We start from the raw sequence: 17,979 nt of genomic DNA, 5'->3' as shown, positions 1-17,979 counted from the left end.
CAGTGGCTGCACCAATTTACATTCCCACGTATAGTGGGTTCCCTTTTCTCCACATCCTCTCCAACATTTGTTATTTGTGTTCTTTTTGATGACAGCCATTCTGACAAGTGTGAGGTGATATCTTATTGTGGTTTTGCTTTGCATTTCCCTGATGATTAGCAATGTTGAGCATCTTTTCACATGCTGGTTGGCTATCTGCATTTCCTCTTTTGAAAAATGTCTTTTCAGTTCTTCTGTTTTTTGATCGAGTTGTTTGCTTTTTTGATGTTGGGTTGTATGAGCTATTTATATATGTTGGATATTAATCCCTTATTGGTCATATCATTTGCAAATATTTTCTCCCACTTAGTAGTTTGTCTTTTTGTTTTGTTTATGGTTTCCTTTGCTATGCAAAAGCTTTTAAATTTAATTAGGTCTCAGGTTCTTTTATCAGGGCACTAATTCCATTCATGATGGCTCTACCCTCGTGACCTAATCACCTCCCAAAGGCCCCACCTAATACCATCACATTAGAGGTTAGGATTTCATATGAATTTTGGGGGGATACAAACATTCAGTCCTTAACAGTAAGGAATCAGTGCTGTGGTGTTTAAGCACTAAGGCCTTTGGTAAAAGATATCTTTCATTTTACCACTCGTATTTTCTTAAAACAAAGACTAAAAACATCTAATTCATAAAGTGGAATGCTGGTTCCATACAGTGTGATTGTATATAGTTATATGAGAAAGAGGAATTTATGAATGAGTGTGGTGTTTTACACAGGGAAGAAGTCAGGCTTCCCTGAATCTTATTAAAAACAACTAAAAAGAAACAGTGAGAAAACAATGTTGGGTTGGTGATGTTGTAACAGAAGAGCCATAAAACGTATCCTTTAAATGATAGTTCACTTACAGCATTACCATAAACCTCTAGAGGCGTACATATGTGGTGGGGCTTTAGCAAAGTATAAATAAAGAGCAGTATCAAGAAGCTATTTTTGAATCCTCCTTTTAGGCTATCTTTAGTGTTTGTTAGTGAATGTTTTTTCTAGGGAGAACAAAAAAGCAAGAAAAAAACTGAAAAGCGTAAGTATATTCTCAGATGATCAAGTAGACCAAATTGACCCTTTACATCAATTATTAAACACAAGTTGTGTTTTTAAACTGTGTGGATTAATTTGCTACTTTTTCTTGGCATAATATCATATGATTTTTTTTTATTTGAAAAGGAATAACAAAAATGATTTAATTCTTTTAACCCTTCTTAGACTACAAAAGTGATAATTATTTGGTAACCCTATTCTTTTCCATCAAAAAAGCTCCCCTTACTGAATATGATTAGTTAGGTTCACTTTTAAATACTTCTTGTTCTAAGTTACTATCCATGTTTAGAAAGTATTTCACTCTTAAAAGAAATTGTTTACATTATTTCCCTCACTGGAATGTAAAATATTAGCAACTAGACTTGAATGGACTATCAAATGTATGGCCTCTAAAGGTGATATCTTTAATGGTTTTAGAAATAGTATTTAGAGTGGTTATTTTGTCTAATTTTCCTAGAGTATAAAGCTGTAAAAAAAAAAAAAAAAAAAAGATGTAATAGCCTAATTTTTCTTCAAAACATTTTGTACATTTTAAAACACTAAACCTCAAAGAAGATGCTCCAGGATTTTGTAAATAACCAGGAAGGTCATGCTTAGGAAGTCTGTGTATTTCATTAGCATAGACTAATCCTCTAGGTTTGGTTTGCTTGCAGAACCTTTTTACAGATCGTATATCTGCATGTGGCTGAGTGCACGTAAGCTATAGTTCTTATAGCTCTTCTACTTGAGATCTCTCGTATAAACTCGTTTTTTCTTGAGCCTTTCTCTTCACATTTACTTCATTATTGTGTAGTGTGAACATAATATTACTGAATCTAAGTTTGGAGACCTTTCGGTGATTATAGGGAAAGGGTTTTGTCATGTGAGGAATCATCTTAGCTAAATAGAATGGAAACAGTTTTGCTCTTGCCTGTTCATGTGATGTCTTGGACTAGAACTGAATATTGCAAACAATTCTTCACATCAAAATCCTGCTTAAATTCTCCTAAAATAGTTCATTTTCAATTCAACTCTAAGGAAGATAAATCTAGTCTAAAGTAGGATCTTCTGGTTCACAGGTTTTCTGATGAAATCTTGCTGACCAGAAAGAAAATGCTGTGATAATTAAATTAATTTGGACGATCATGTACAATGTTTGCCCTGGGCAAAAAAAAGTGGAATTTGGGGCAACTGTTGTAAACTCCATTTGGAACTGAATTTTTTTAACATGCCTTGGACTGGCTTTGAAAAAAATCTATCTTGTTTTGTTATAAAGTAATTCTGTTTAAGGAAGATCTGGGATTGGTTTTTACCTGGCTTGCTGTTGATAGACTTCTTAAAAAAAAAAACTACTATAGTTTCAGATTTTCAGTCTCAAAACTAGAAAAGAAAAATATATATATATTCATTAAAAAATAATAAACTCAACCTACCTGCAAAAAGCCTGTTCTAAGTACCTAATCATTCTTTTTTAGCTGAGTACTAGAAGGTTGTTTTTTTGTTTGTTTGTTTGTATTTTGTGGATAAGAAACAATGACTGAAGTGGGAAATTTCCTACTTTTCTGTTACAGGGAGGTTGGGATGGGTGCTAGCAGAAGAGGAACATTTCATCTCGTTTGAGATGAACATACATCCCACTCCACTTTTCTAGTGCAGCTGCTGACTGCTGCTGTTTCTCAGTTTTATCTGCTTTGTCTCTGCTACCTTCTCTGTTCATTGTGTCTTCTTAACCCAGGTTTGGAAATACAGGGTATTGTGAGCATGTAAGCAATTGTTCCAAGCCTCTGAGAGTAGGAGACAGACAAACAACTTAAGGCTTTACTACCAAGAATCATGACTTCAGGGAAAAACGTAACCAAAAGGTATCTTTTAAAGAACGGTACCAATTTCTAGGGTTATGTGACTCTGTCCCTTAAATCTGAGATATTCTTGAGGATTATCTGCTTAACTCTTGTCTGCACATTATATGTACATGTTCCTGCACTTACCCATGGCACAGCTGTTATCTCTACTGATCACTGCCACCTCTGTACCTCTTGATTTTTCCCACAGATTCGACCCAGACTTTGCAGTTGCCTCCCATATTTATGCTTTAAGTTACTTTAATGATCTCATTTATTGTATCATTATTTCTTCCTGACTTTTCTGCTTACCAGCCCGTTTCATTCCCTGTACTATCCACCAAGGTTAATGTGGTTAATGGCACCACTACCTTCATAATTAGGAAGGATAAAAATCTAAGAATATCTTGAGTAGTTTCTCTCCTTCATATGCTACCTAAATCCTTGGTTACCAAATACTCTTTTTGTCCACACTGTAACTAAGTTCTCTCCTTTTCTTTCTGCTTCTATTGCCTTGATTTTTGAGTGTCAAGCCCTGGGTTACACTTTCTGCATACGTTGTTTTTTTTTTTTTAATCTTTTCAGTCACTCGGTAAAGTAGGTTGTGTTACCTCTTTCATTTCACATTTATGAGTTAGGCTCAAAAAATAACTTGCTGTTCCAATAGCAAGGAAATAGCAAATCAGGTATTTGATGCTAGGTGACTTTAAAGCCTAAGGTGTTTCCACTAAGCACTCTTTCACCTAACATGTAAGATTCTTTCCTATTGCATATCCACCGGCTCACCTTTCCAGGTTTTGTACTTTCTCTCTGGGGCATCTTATGCCAGCCGTATGAAATATTTCTGGTTCTGTGAACTGGTCATGCTATTTTATACCTCAAAGCCTTTGCCCCTCACTTGGTTCTCAGCTTGTCTTTCTCAACTTCTGTGTGCTTGTGGACCTCCTTTTCTTCAAGTGCCTGCTCAGAGGTTACTTCTCTGTGGCCCCAACTCCCCCTACTCAGACCCTGATGCCTTCCCTCATCACCGTAACATCCATACCATCACCATCACCCCCACCACCTGCAGGGAATTGCTACAAATATTGTTGAGTTAGGCTTATTATTTTGCCTTCCATTCCCAACTAGAATGTGATCCTTTTGAGGGCAGTAACTCCTATTCATCTTTTTCGTTTCATTAGTCTTAACTGTGATTTGAAGCTAATAAAGGTGTTCTCTCTTTATAAGAAGATGCACAGCATATATATACTCATTCTGCAGAGTTCATCTCGGGAAGTTGTCTGGCATGTACCTGGCTCATTTGTGTATTTACCTACATTAAACGTGTTTTGAAGGCTCACCAGTGCTAGGCACTGTACGAGGTGTTTAAGAGGGAAAGACAGCTTTGGGGGGAGAGGAATGATTGGAATGAGGTCCGCATTTTTCTGTAGGGTCAGGGAGAAAATGTACCTGGAATAGGTGGTGTGAATTGGGATTGTGAGGAACTGTAAAGACACAGACCTGACTTGCAGAGAACGGTTTCGATATTGGTCTCTTAGCAGAGTGCTTGCCCCTTAATGGGAAGTCAGTAAATATTTGTGTAATGAATGGCTGAAAACCAATTCGTTTTGCCTGTTCAGTGAAGGAATGAAAAGTATAAAATTAGGATGTTGGCATGTAATGTTTTTTTCCCTTGTATTGATGAACATTTAAACTTATAACCTTCAAGGTAAAATTCAGAAAACCAAGTTATTACATGGTAATCTGAAGAAATTCTTTTTTTGAGAAGACATGCTGCTGATATGAAAAGATAATTTGCCACTGTATGTTAGAATAGATCTGTATGTAATAAATGCTTCTTGTTGTAAGTTTTTAAAGCTTTACTAAACTTTGTTTTGTGTGTTAATGAGTTATCCCTCAAAAGAGGGTCTTTCAGATAGCTTATAAAATGTTTATGCATAGCGGTTTCCCTCCTTATATGTTTGTTTTATTGTGTTATCCTTTCCTTTTAATGTAACTTGCCCTTAGCCCTTATCCTCCACACCTTTTTTGTTTTTGCAGTATCTCTTGCTCCTCCTCCTCCCTCCATCCTACAGGTAACTCCTCAGTTACCTTTAATGGGATTTGTGGCCAGAGTCCAAGAAAATAGTAAGTTTATGTCTTCTTTATGCTGTAGATCAGATTATAGGCATAAAATGTCATTTATATATGATTGGCTGCATAGTCATTCAGTACTTCAGGTATTTAAATATTATGAACAGTCACTGTATGAGCAGCTAGTGTGGGTGATAAAATAATTAAGATGAAATTCTCTACTTTCAAACAGCTTAAAATCTGGTAGTGAAGATAAGACAAATAAATATAAAATAAGGCACCTGTAAAAAAGATCACATCTAATTGAGGAGATGCTCTTTTATCACCAAATACCCCACCTTTTTCTCTGGGTTGCTCAGATAATTAGTAGGCTGTCACTGGAGTTTTAGGGTTTTGTGGCCAGCCTGAGAATCTTCCTCTAGTCCTTAGATTCCAGGTGTAAAAATGGCCATGCCATGGTGGGTCCCAGAGGACCAAATTGTCAGTCTGTCTCCCAAGAGGCCTCATGGATTGGCAATGAATTTAAGTTGGCCTGTGGTCTGGTGTTGAACCATGCAGGATCAGATAACTAGTTTTATTGACACGTTCCGTTTTCTCCTCGGGAAGCATTAAGGAAGCTCCGTGTTTAGTGAGGAATTGCTAAACCAGTGAACATAGCGTGTATGACAGAGGAGTTCTCTTCTTGTGAGCAGTCTACATAGGAGCCATGTCACGATCATAAGGTTGCACGATGGGTGTGGAATCCAAACTAGAGATAATGTCATCAGGCTGATGTAGCCGAATGTGTGCATCTCATAGCAAGGATGGCCATACCAGTGGGATAGAAGTGTTTGCATTCTGTTGCTTAGGACTCCTGCTCCGTTGGAAATGGGTATTGCCAATACTAGAATGTAAGCTCAATGAGAGCAGGGATTTTTGCTTGTTTTCTTACTGACTGTTTCCCCAGCACTTAGAAAAGCATCTGACACGTAGAAGACACTTTTAGTCCCTCCTATTTTTTGTGCTTCCATAGCTAACTGTATGCCCCCTTTTTATCAACATATTTATTTCTTGTATTTTAACTGGTTATAATCCAGTCTTATTGGCCCGAGGGCTCAGTGTCTCTTTCAGGTGCCTTTGCATCTCTATTTGCTAATTTCTGAAAATAGTCTATTTTACTTCTCTTTATTGGAAGGTACCCCGTGAGCACCTCCAGTATTTACCACAGTGTGATTACCTTTTAGGATGATCTTTTATCATTTCTGGCCATAGTCATGTACACTTCCTCACCTACAAAGTGTGTAAAAATAATGTATAAAAATAAGAAACCTTGCATGTGAGGTGAGGCTGAGCCGTGGCTGATTTTACAGACGTAGCAGGACTTATACATTCAAATGAATGTTGTCCTCTTCAAAACATTCACCTTGGAAAGATATATACCTGTCTTTTGGAATTATCTTTTTAGCTTTCAAGTACATTATTTTGAAGATACTCTGTGGTAGCAGATATTTACTCTGTAAAGTTTGATGTTTGGAGTAAGTCTGGAATGACTTGGAACCGATTATACCGGGCTAAGTAGTACAGCTATGATCCTGTTATTCTTCTTAAACCCTTCTCTGGCTCCCCGTTGCTCTTTGGATAGAGTTCAAACTATTACAAGCCCCCTTCTGCATAGTACTCTTCAGCTTCCTCATGTCTCTCTCTACTGAACTTTGGTTAGCTCTTTGAAGGATTCCTGCTTTCTTACTTTTATATTTGTTATTTTCCTTTACATCTGGCATGAAATATCTACCTCCACCCCAGGCCATTAACTCTTACTCATCCTTCCGGTTCCAGGAAGCCTTTCCTGACCCACATGAGAGATTTGGTCTGCTGCTGTGTTTTCCACGATGACTTACTGCACTTAACTTTTTAATTCTAAGTGAAAGTTTGGTTGTCCATGTCTCCATGACTTTCGCTTACTGCTGTATTCCCAGTGCTGAGCTTAGTAGCTGGCCAGAGTAGGCTTTCAGTTGATGTCTTCGAATGAATAATGAAACGTGACTTTAAAGTTATTGAATTGATCTCGTCCCATCATAGTGTAGCTTTTAAGATAAGAGGCATTGGAGTTCAGATTCCTGCTCTTCCGCTTACTGTAGGACTGCTTAATCTTGGAAAGCCAGTTTCCACATCCATAAAATGAGGATTAAAAATACCACCTCCCAAGGTAAAGATTAAATGAAACGTTAAAGATTAAATGAAATAAAGTGCTGAGTAATTGGAACATTTTAAGTAAAAAAAAGTAGCTTATGTGATTCTTATTAAACTGACTCAGGCAGTTATAAGAAAAAAGGGGCAGTGGCAGCATCTGTGAGTAATTTTGTGGTATATTTTCTCAAGGTGATTGTTTTGAAAGACAGAGTTCCTTTGTATCTCTGTTTCTGTGCACTTGTTTAAAGTTAATTACCTTACCTGATAAATGCAAATAGGACATATTATTGATTCTTACCCTAGCCATATGTAATTTGTCATAAAGTATATGCAAAAATCATGTATCTATCTTTTTTCTTTACTAAAAACCCCCATTAGGACTAAAATAATTATTTTCAGTGAGTAAAGTTTTGAGGTTCATAAAGTAGACAAGTGGTAAGTACAGAGTGGCACAGCAGATGGGGATAATACTGGAATAGGACAGAGTATGATGTTGGTATGGCTAATCTTCAGCAGGTATCAACAGTCTTCTAAAATCCATTTGATTCGACCAGTAGGCTTAGATAAAAAATAGAAAATAAACAGGATTGCTCAGAGAATTTCATGGAAACAGTACTGGTACCTGATAAATAAGCATTAATGCTGTTCATTAAAATTGGACAGCTGATAAATGCAGCTTTATTCGGTTTATTTCCTTGAGCTATGCTCAAATACATACTAAACATTTTGAAAGCCTTGAGTTCCCGGAGTTTGGAAATGATCTGTTAGACATTACTACATTCTGATGCCTGAACTGTGGAAGCAGGTTTCTATAAGGAGACAATTTAAATATTTTAAATCACTCTTGGATATTTAGCCTGAAGAAATTCTGGATCATAAGTTAGTCTGAATTACTTGAAATTCTATATATATATATATATATATATATATAAATAAAATGAACCAGACACAGGTATCTTCATGGATGAAGTTAGCCAGAGATGTTTGTGATTTCTACCCTACTAATTTGGAAAAAAGTATTGAAAAAAAAATTCATTGAGAGGAATGTAGCAGATTATTAAAAGTTGACTGTTCACTGGACTCATTATAATTTGTTATAAGTTAAATATGATTATAAATGTCTACATTGTTAATATTTCTCATAACCTCTCCTCCTTGGATATCATGTAAAGCGAAACTATATTGTACTAATTAATCTCTTTCTTTGAAAAAGAGGATTATGTATTAGCATAAACAGGGTCCAGAGGCTCAGTTAATAGTAATCATTTTGGCTAAACTTTATTCAAAATCCATCAGCACTAACCCAAAGGGAGGAGAAAGTCAAGCTTGAAGATTTGGAACAGTATAGTTGGCGGGGACGCTTCTCTTGCCTACTCATTTTTTGAAAGATTATTATTTTCAAGTCTAGGTTTATACTCCATGAACACAGAAGTTTGGATAGGAAACACTGAACTTTGTTTTGCATAATGTATAATTTTGTTATCAGCTTGATACATTCTTAGTTTCAGATGCACCACCTCCACCACCACCTGCGGAAGAACCAGTCTTTGATGAATCCCCACCACCACCTCCTCCTCCAGAAGACTACGAAGAGGAAGAGGCAGCCGTGGTTGAGTATAGTGATCCTTATGCTGAAGAGGACCCACCATGGGCTCCCAGGTCTTACTTGGAAAAGGGTAAGTTTCAGAGGGATATCTGGAAGGATGGGAAGAAACCTCTATGTACATAGAAATGAAATTTTCTGGTACTGAAGAGAATCTTATTTATTTTTTACGTACATGTAAAGTTTTGCCTGTATTAGCCTGTATATTTGAATTAGTTTACAAGGTTCATGATTTTGAAAGTGACACTAGTAAAATTCTGTGACTGATTTTTTATTGATTATATATTGTTCCCGTTGCACATGCTTTTTATGAATGATTTCTGTAAGCAGAAATTTTTAAAAGATGGGGTTTTTCTGGAATGACTCAGGAAGAGGATGATTTTTCCAAATTATGTCATTCCTACTCCCATGCTTTAAAGCATTCTTTTGTGGCATCTTATATCAGATATTTCAGTTTAAGTATCTCCATATGAAACGTTCTTCCACAGAATGTGGTTTCTCAGTTTCTTTGCAGAGTAGTTGTCTGGCATTTCTTTTGGTGAAAAGTTTCTTGAATATATTAGTTAATCATCATATGGCACTTTTGGAACACAGACTTCCAAATGTCATCAGGACTGGTCAGCTCAGAAGAAAATGTGTACTGTCCTGAAGGAAATTTTCTGTTAAGGAAATTGCAGCTACTAACTCACTGGGTTTCAAAAGTGACTCCTCATTGGAATCACCTGGGGAGCGTACATTGACAAATAGTGAACTTCCACTTCCGGCTAAGATAGAGCAACAGTAATAGGACTTACCCTCCTTCCTAAAACAATTAGGGATGAATCCAGGAAAAAATATAAAAGATAATGGTTTTCAGACATTGGGTAACAAGCGTTGGTGGACTATGATCCCAGAAAGAAGGAACTCAAACACGGTGAGCCTTTAATTGTCCTAGCTTTGCTATATAGAGGCAGTTTCCAGGCCACAGTTTAAGGAGGTACAAGTCTCACTGAGTAGAGAAGATAGAGATCAGAGTTTTGGGAGGCCATGGAGAACAGGTAACTACACAAAGACAAAGGACAGAGCTCTGGATATCTGCAGAAGGGTCTCCTTGAATCTTTGACAGAATACTGGTCTGTACATGTATGTGAAGAAACTACCTGAGATTGGAGAGAGAACAATCAGAAAGGAGCAGGCAGAAAAAGTCTTGGAAGTAACAGGCCTAGGAATAATTCATGTTCCTGAACCAGCGAGAATAGAAGGTCCATGTAGTATACAAGGCATTGAGAAGAGGCCTCAAAAGTGTGTCCCCTCAGTTGTGGGGTGAAATTAACCCTAGACTATAGGTTGCCCTGGACTGCCCTAGCAAACGTTTAAATGCAAACTTTGAAAACATCCAACTGATTTCAAGTAACTTAACTGAGCTCCAGAACAAAACCCAGCACTGTTCAAAGGAGTCGACAAAATCCAGTAAGATTCATAGTGACCAGCATCCAATCAAAAATTACAGGGCATGTAAAAAGGCAGGAAAATATAACTCATACCTAAAAGAAAAGCCAGTCAATAGGAACAGACCCAGAAGTGACCAAGATGATGGAATTACCAGACACAGGTATAGCTGTTATGTCACATATATCCAAGAAGGTAAAGGAAAACATGAACATGAGAGAGAAGAAGAATATATTGTTTTTAAAAACAGAGAAACACACCTAGAATTTCTGGAGGTGAAAAATACAGTATCTGACATGACACTTAAAAGATATGCAACCTTGACAATATGACATTAGAAACTATCCAAATGGGAACTTCCCTGGTGGCGCAGTGGATAAAATTTCACACTCCCAATGCAGGCGACCCTGGTTCGATTCCTGGTCAAGGAACTAGATTCCACATGCATGCTGCAACTAAGAGTTCGCAGGCCACAACTAAGGAGCCAGCGAGCTGCAACTAAGACCCGGTGCAACCAAATAAATAAATATTAAAGAAAAAGAAAAACTTCAGCCAAAGATAAATTAAAAAAGAAAAAAAAAGAAACTCCAAAACAAGGCACAGAGGAAAAAACAAAAATCAAAAACAGAGCAACAGATATGTGGAACAATGGCAAATAATCTTTATTTGCAGAACAATATCAAGTAATCTTTATCTTGTATGTAGAAAATCCTAAGGAGTCTACAAAAAAGCTGCTAGAACTAAAAAGCAAACTTCGCAAGATGGTAGCCTGCAAAGTCGATTTGCAAAATTAATTGCATTTTTATATACTAGCAACAAACAATTATAGATTGAAATTTATAAAATAATACCTTTTGTAATAGCATCAAAAATATGAGATACTTAGGGATTTTTTTTTTTTTTTTTTTTTTTTTGGCCGAGGTTCATGGCTTGTGGTATCTTAGTTCCCTGACCAGGGATCAAACCCGGGCCCTCAGCAATGAGAGTGCAGACTCCTAACTACTGGACCGCCAGGAAGTTCTCAGGGAATTTAATAAAATTTAATAAAATATATGTAAGACCTGTATGATGAAAGCTATAAAACTTAGAAATTAATAAAGGCCTTAAATAAATTGAAATAAGTAAAGTATGTTCTTTGATCATTATTGTTAAGAGACTGTTTTCCCAAATTGATCTATAAATTGAATGCAATCTCAATAAAAATTCCAGCAGTCATTCTTACAGAAATTGACAAGGGAATTCTAAAAGTTATATGGATTTTGAAACAATTTTGAAAAAGAAGACTAATGTTGGAAGATGTAAACTACCTGATTTCAGAGTAAAGCTACAGTAATCAGGACAGTGTGGTATAAGTATAAAAACATACATCAGTGGAATAGAATATAGAATCCAGAAAAAGATCCACACAAATGTTTTGACGAAAGTGCAAGGGAATTCAATGGGGAAAGGATAATCTTTTCAAAAATAGTGCTGTTAACAATTGGACATCCATATGCAAAACATGAACTTCTACCCTTTTACCTCACCATACACAAAAATTAACTGGAAATGTATTTACACCTGAATGTAAAACTATAAAACTTCTAGAGGAAAATATAAGAGAAAATCTGTGTATTCTGGGATTAGGAAAAAATTCTGTAGAGAGCACATTAAAAAACATGAAGCTTAAAAGAAAAAATTGATAAATTGAATTTCATTCAGTTAAGCTTGTCTTTTTTAACAACGGTGTTAAAATGACAAGGCAAGCCATATAGACTGGGAAGAATATTTGCAAAATAACTCAGGAGACAACTTGTAGAAAAAAACAGTTTGAAAACACTTCATCAGAAAAAATACATGAACTGCAAGTAAGCACATGAAAAGATGCTCAACATTATTAGTCATTAGGGAAATGCAAATTAAAGTTATAGTGAACCAAACTACTTATCACTGTATAGCCTCTGGAGGGGCTACAATTAAAAACACTGATAATACCAAATGTGAGAAAGGGTGGTGAAACAGGAGCTGGTACAGTGTACATTGCTGGTAAGAATGCAGTGTTTCAGCCATTGTGGAAAACAAGTGGCAGTTTCTTATGAAGTTAAATATACACCTCCCAGCTGGTCTGGCAGTCCCTTCTTACACATTTATTTACGAGGAATGAAGATGTATGTTCACGCAAAGACTTGAACTTGAATGTTCATAATTGCTTTATTCATAATCACGAAGACTAGAAACAGCCCAGGTGTCTTTCAGCTGGTGAATGGATAAGCTAATTGTGGGCTATGCATCCATTCAATGGAATACTGTTCAGCAGTGGAAAGGAATAAACTACTGCTACACACAACAGTATGGATGGATCTAAAGCATGCTCATGAAAGGATGTAGACCAAGACTCATACTTTGTGATTCCATCTAAATGAATTTAGAAGATGAGTGGTTTGGGGGGACCAATACTGGCATGTGAGGGAATTTACATAGGGGCATAAGGGAACTTTGGGATAATGGCCATTGTCCTATATGATTGTGGTGGGCGTTGTTCATTTGTCCTGTATACAGGTGCATACATTTGTCAAAACTCACTGAATTCTACACTTAAGTGATTGTGTTTTGTGTCTAAATTACATCTTAGTAAAGCTGCTTTTAAGAAAAGAAAAAGAGCCCAAGGTACTACACTACGGTGTGGCCTTGGACATTGTCATGTTTTACAAATCTTCAGCTGATTTTAACACTGGTTAAAGTGAAGACAGTGTTCAGCTCTGAAAAACCAGCTCAGTGAGTCCTTAAGAGAAAAGTGTAATGAAAAGATTTGCTTGTTAAAAATCTACTCTTCAGTGAACATGTTGTAAAAATCTGGAGAGATTTGTAAAAGAGGAAAATAAGATTATTTTCAGTCCGGATAACTCTTTAAAGTTTAAAAGAAAATGCCTGAGTTGTTCCCTGAGATATTTTTCAAAGTTTATCTCTGTTATGCTCAAATCATTGAAAACATGAAAATCAAATAAGCTCGTCCTTACTCTTTCTGGCAAAACAAAAATAACCGTGTTCAGGTTATGATTGATTGCTTTTTGTTTGAGTGTGCATAAATGTTCAGGCTGTTGCCTACTGTCTTATTTTGCTAATTTAAACTTAGGACTTGGTTCTCAACTGTACCTGTATATTAAGGTCACCTAGGGAGTGTTTAATATGTCTGCACTTCTAGACCTATCAAATCAGGATCTGTGGACATGGGACCAGGCATCAGAACTTTTTAAAATTTCCTTAGATAATTCCAAGGTTGAGAACCACTGCATAGGTTTATCTTAACCCTAGATTATTAGCCAAATGGAGATGATTTGTATATGTAAGTATCTTGATTTAACTTGGGTAAAGATATTTTCTCGTATTTATTATGTGCCTGGCATAATGTAAGACTTATTACATATGTAAGGCAGTCTCCTCATTTTGTAAACTAGGAAACCGAGGTTCAAAATAATTTATAATGTTACACAATATAACAGAAAATGTGTTACAGGAGACAGTATATCATAAAAGTTATTAATGATAGTAAAAGAAGCTAACATTTATATAGAATGTTTACTATATGCAAGGCCCTGTATCTTTATATGCATTACCTCATTTAATATAACAATTCTTTGAGGTATTATTAGTACTATTATAATACCCATTATACAGCTGAGCAAAAAGCAGCTTAGGAAAGTTAAATGTTCTATAAAGTAATAAGTGGTAGAGCTGGGGTCTGAACTGGGTGGCATAACTCTTGAGTCCACATTCTTAACATTGTCTTAAGCTTGAACTCTGGCAGACCTGGGATTGAGTCTTGGCTCTGCCTTTACCAGTGTTAAATTATTTGTGACAAATTGACTCATTTGTCAGTGCCCATTTTATTTCCCTTCTATCAAGCCATCTGTTCTTGTGTTCTTCTAGCTCAGTGGCATAACTTCTTGGTAGAAGCGTAAACAATGTATGGTAATCTATCAGGTAACACTTCTGTCCTCACAAAACTGTGTTGGCCCCTTGTCTTAGTCATCTTTATATCTTTAAAAATTAGAATGGATGCTCCATTAATAATTGTCAACAAATGAATAGTGCCATTAAGTCTGTCTGTGGAGTCCAGAAAGCTTCTCAGAGGACATGGCATATGTGGTGTGCCTTGAATGATGGGTATGAGTTTCTCAGGCAGAGAAGAGAGATAGGAAGGGCCATCCAGTCAGAGGGAATCCTCTGAGTTGAAAGGGCATGGTGAGTAACGTCCTGTGCATGCAGACCTGGGTGGCTTGTAGGGAGGGATGGGTGAGCTTAAGAGTCCAGGAAGGGAAGTTGTAATTCCTTGAATACCAGGCTGAGGTGTTTGGAATTTTTTTCTTTTAAAAAAATCTGATAGTAGAGGGAAATTGTGGATGATTTTAAGTAGGTTAATGGTAAGTTCCCATGTACTTATATTTTTAATTGTTTTAAAAAGATACTTGGTAATAGAGTGCTTTAGAAAGAAAGAGAAATAGGAGTTGGAAAGACCAGGTTGGATACCTTTCCAAGCAAGAGATTCGAGCCTCACCTGAGGCAGTGGTGCTGAAAACCTTGTTCACATGAATAAGTAGATGCAAATGGAAGTATTTTTCATGTAGCACTGTCACTCAGTGACAGAGTTATTTGCCAAAAATAACCATATTAAAAATCATATTTTATATGCTGTGTCATCTGATAACCCCATTAAAGTCTACCTTAACTTTTGTTAAAAGCAAAAGAATGGGACCCACTAATTTGTAAAAAGGTTGTGGTAGTCAGTGGAGTATTTCTCTTTCTTAATACCACACTGGTATTTTGAATTGTCCCTGTGGCACCTAGGGTGTTTTGTACTTAAGCATAGTGCACCACTGTATTTTTGTTTAAGTAGGAGAAAGATAAACAGGAAATGAGAACTTTTATGACTGATGCTTGACTGATGGTATCAGCTCAAGCAGATCAGATTTAGATGCAGGATTTATAAAAGTTGAGGCTCTAGAAAGAAACTGTAAAATCATCTGTCACTCAGGCTGCTTAGAAAATCTTCAGGTGCCCCCAGTGATATGTGTATTCCAGTTTAAAGACTGCTGTACTGATTAGGGCAGTGACTGTGATGATGGAGAAAAGTGTTTGGGTTTGAGAGATTTAGAAGGTGTAGAGTTAACAGGACTTGTAGATATTTTCCTCCAGATTACGTTTCAATGGGTTTGCATTTCTGTAAGCATCAAGAGTGTTATCAATCAAAAAAACTAAAAAATATTACGTTGACGAGAAATATTAATACTCTGCGTATCTTGTATTCTCTTTAAACTTGTGTGTCATTTATTTTGTTTAGGTGTTTGTTATATTTTGATAAATACACACGAAACTCTTTCTAGGTCCCTCTGAAGTGTTTCCTGGCATCCTAGATCACCGTAATGGCAAAATATTCAGAGTTAAAGAAAGCCAGATTTTTCCTAAAGGCTGGAGCAAGTTGCACTACATCAGAAATTCCTGTTTTAGTTTGTTTCTTAATTATTTATTTAGGATTAAGGTTGCATAGGAAACAGTGTCAATATATGTTTCTTAAAATGGAAGGATGGAGATTTTATTGGGTGAAATTCTGAGTGGTATAATAAAGGTACAGAGGATCCTTTTATAAAAAAGATAAATCTTCAAGTGGATTTGAGCAAGTTATAGAGTATCCCAATTTAACTAAACTGTTGAGGAAATGTAATACTTAAGAACCAGGGATTTTCCTAGATATCACTGAAAGGTCACAAAGTTACTGAAGTAACGAAAATCATAGGAGAGTTTACAGGTATCTCGGTTTTCCTAATAACGCTTTTAGTTTGTTACTGTGGATATGGTAAATCGATGGCATAATGCAGCATGTGTTTTGAAAGAATATATGTAGTAGATGCCCATCATTCACACATAGAACTTGTGGGAATTCAACCACTATTCTCAGTAAATGGGCACAGGCTTTAGAAAGTGTGAGAAAGGAGATATGTCTGCTATTCCCTCAATCTCTCTCATTTTCTCACTGGCCTCTCCTAGTGTATTTCGCTGCACTAGTGTAATTCTAATGTTTTTACATAATATGGTGCTTGAACACAAACTCAGCTGAAGAAGCCATCTTTCCCCATTCTGGGATGTATTTCTTCAATGAGACTGTTGAACAGTAAGTTTGACTAAATATTATTTTTTGCCATTTATACAGTTTTGAACCTAACCTCCTCAAGATGGGATTCCACCATTTAGGGCTGGATATTAGAAAACAGAATTTGTGGGGAGGGTCCTGTGTTTAGAAAGTCACTGTGTTTGAAGTGCTGCAGAAGTTCAGAAAGGATAGATATTCATTTATTTGGTTCTACTTCTCTAGGAATATTATTCTTCTTTTTCATATCCTTTTTCTCCCTCCTCTAGTTGTGGCAATTTATGATTATACAAAAGACAAGGAAGATGAGCTGTCATTTCAGGAAGGAGCCATTATTTATGTCATCAAGAAGAATGACGATGGTTGGTATGAGGGAGTTATGAATGGAGTGACTGGGCTCTTTCCTGGGAATTATGTGGAGTCTATCATGCATTATTCTGAGTAAAGCTCATCAGCAGGGCTGTGTTTCCTTCACAGGAATAGTCAGGTCTTTCCAGATTATCAAAAGGCCCTGGGGATTCCCCTCCAGTGAAGTGAATGAAGGATACAAATCACAAAAACTACTTTTTTTTTTGGTTTAATCCCTCAGTATTAAAACAAGAAAGCAAGCTGAGTTTGAACAAATGGATCTTTCTGCCATCACTTATACTATGCTGAGCTGTTTGGATTGAAATAAAGTGACGGTTTCTGAATATATCAGAGGTATAACAGCATAACTGTGTGAAACAAATCAGGTTAAGACTGATTCAGAAAAAAAATCTGGGATCTTTCTCAGGAATACTGTACACCCTTGGGATTTCTCCTCCTGCGGAGTCTGTGGCATTGGATGATCTGCAGTGCCTGTGCTAAAGGTTAGCCTCGTGGCCCAGTGTGTACCCCAGCCCCACACTTCCTTCCACGTGTATGAGGAGGGGAACCAATGTTTAATACCATATATAACCATTTTTATAGTTGTTTCAGATGGTTTATTTCCTCTTCAACACTGTAAATTCTGCATTATCAGCACTTGAGTGCACCAAAAGAATTAATATTGAGCTGACCTGCATCCTTTCATGTTTCTCAGTTTGTAGATTAAGAGAGTGATTTGAGTCTGCAGACATCCTGAGGGTGCACCACTGCCGCTGCACGAGGCTGCACTGCCACTGATGGCATTGTACCCAGAGGTGTGACGGGTGCAGCCTGCTTCACGTGCTCAGAAGGGCGTGCGGAGGTAGACACAAAGGTCCCTAAGGTTCTAGAGAGGTTGAACTGTGGACATGCTCTGCTCAGTAGGCATCTGAAACCCTCGCCTTAGGTGCTGTTTTGAGGAGTAGGATCTTAGAGGTCAGACCAACTATTTCTTTATTTCTTTCACTATTTAGAAGAATACTTTTGGGGGTTTTTTTGTTTTGTTTTTTTGAAAATAGTAGTTATTTTCAAGTTTCGACAGTCACTGGGGATAAAAGTATTGCTACTGTGCTCTCTGAATGTTATTAATGGCAAATGTTAGCTACTGCTGAATTGTTTACTCACTTAGAAAAGGTAAATATTCCCGACTTTGTGTGATTGGCCTTTGAAGTAGCTGCTCTTGGTGAGAATTTGAACCTTAGCTCTCACACTAGGAACAGTGGGATAAGTGGTATAAAGCCAAATACTTATCCAAGTATTTTTTTTTTTCATCTGTACAATTAAAGCTTCAAATTCA

At 36.7% G+C, this 17,979-nt stretch overlaps 2 protein-coding genes across 12 annotated transcripts in view; one reads left to right on the top strand and one right to left on the bottom strand.

The window, feature by feature from the left end:
• ABI2 (abl interactor 2) overlaps window positions 1-16,991 on the top strand; it is a 94,277-nt gene extending 77,286 nt beyond the window's left edge. For 4 of the 11 annotated variants that reach the window (XM_057745802.1, XM_057745799.1, XM_057745805.1 and 1 more), the window contains 3 exons: window positions 4,942-5,028; window positions 8,646-8,819; window positions 16,565-16,991. In XM_057745802.1, the coding sequence (XP_057601785.1) occupies window positions 4,942-5,028; window positions 8,646-8,819; window positions 16,565-16,740 (437 nt within the window). In that variant the 3' untranslated portion in view covers window positions 16,741-16,991. The remainder of the gene's footprint in view (window positions 1-4,941; window positions 5,029-8,645; window positions 8,820-16,564) is intronic. The other 7 variants (XM_057745803.1, XM_057745801.1, XM_057745808.1 and 4 more) reach the window with 4 other exon arrangements.
• Window positions 1-17,979, bottom strand: part of RAPH1 (Ras association (RalGDS/AF-6) and pleckstrin homology domains 1) — a 128,932-nt gene that overhangs the window by 10,317 nt on the left and 100,636 nt on the right. The gene's annotated exons all lie outside the window — the stretch shown is intronic.

This window comes from Hippopotamus amphibius, chromosome 8, assembly GCF_030028045.1.
Source record: "Hippopotamus amphibius kiboko isolate mHipAmp2 chromosome 8, mHipAmp2.hap2, whole genome shotgun sequence".
NCBI classification, from domain to species: Eukaryota; Metazoa; Chordata; class Mammalia; order Artiodactyla; family Hippopotamidae; genus Hippopotamus; species Hippopotamus amphibius.
The sequence above is the reverse complement of the archived record's forward strand: the minus strand, read 5'-3'. Positions and strand labels throughout refer to the sequence as shown.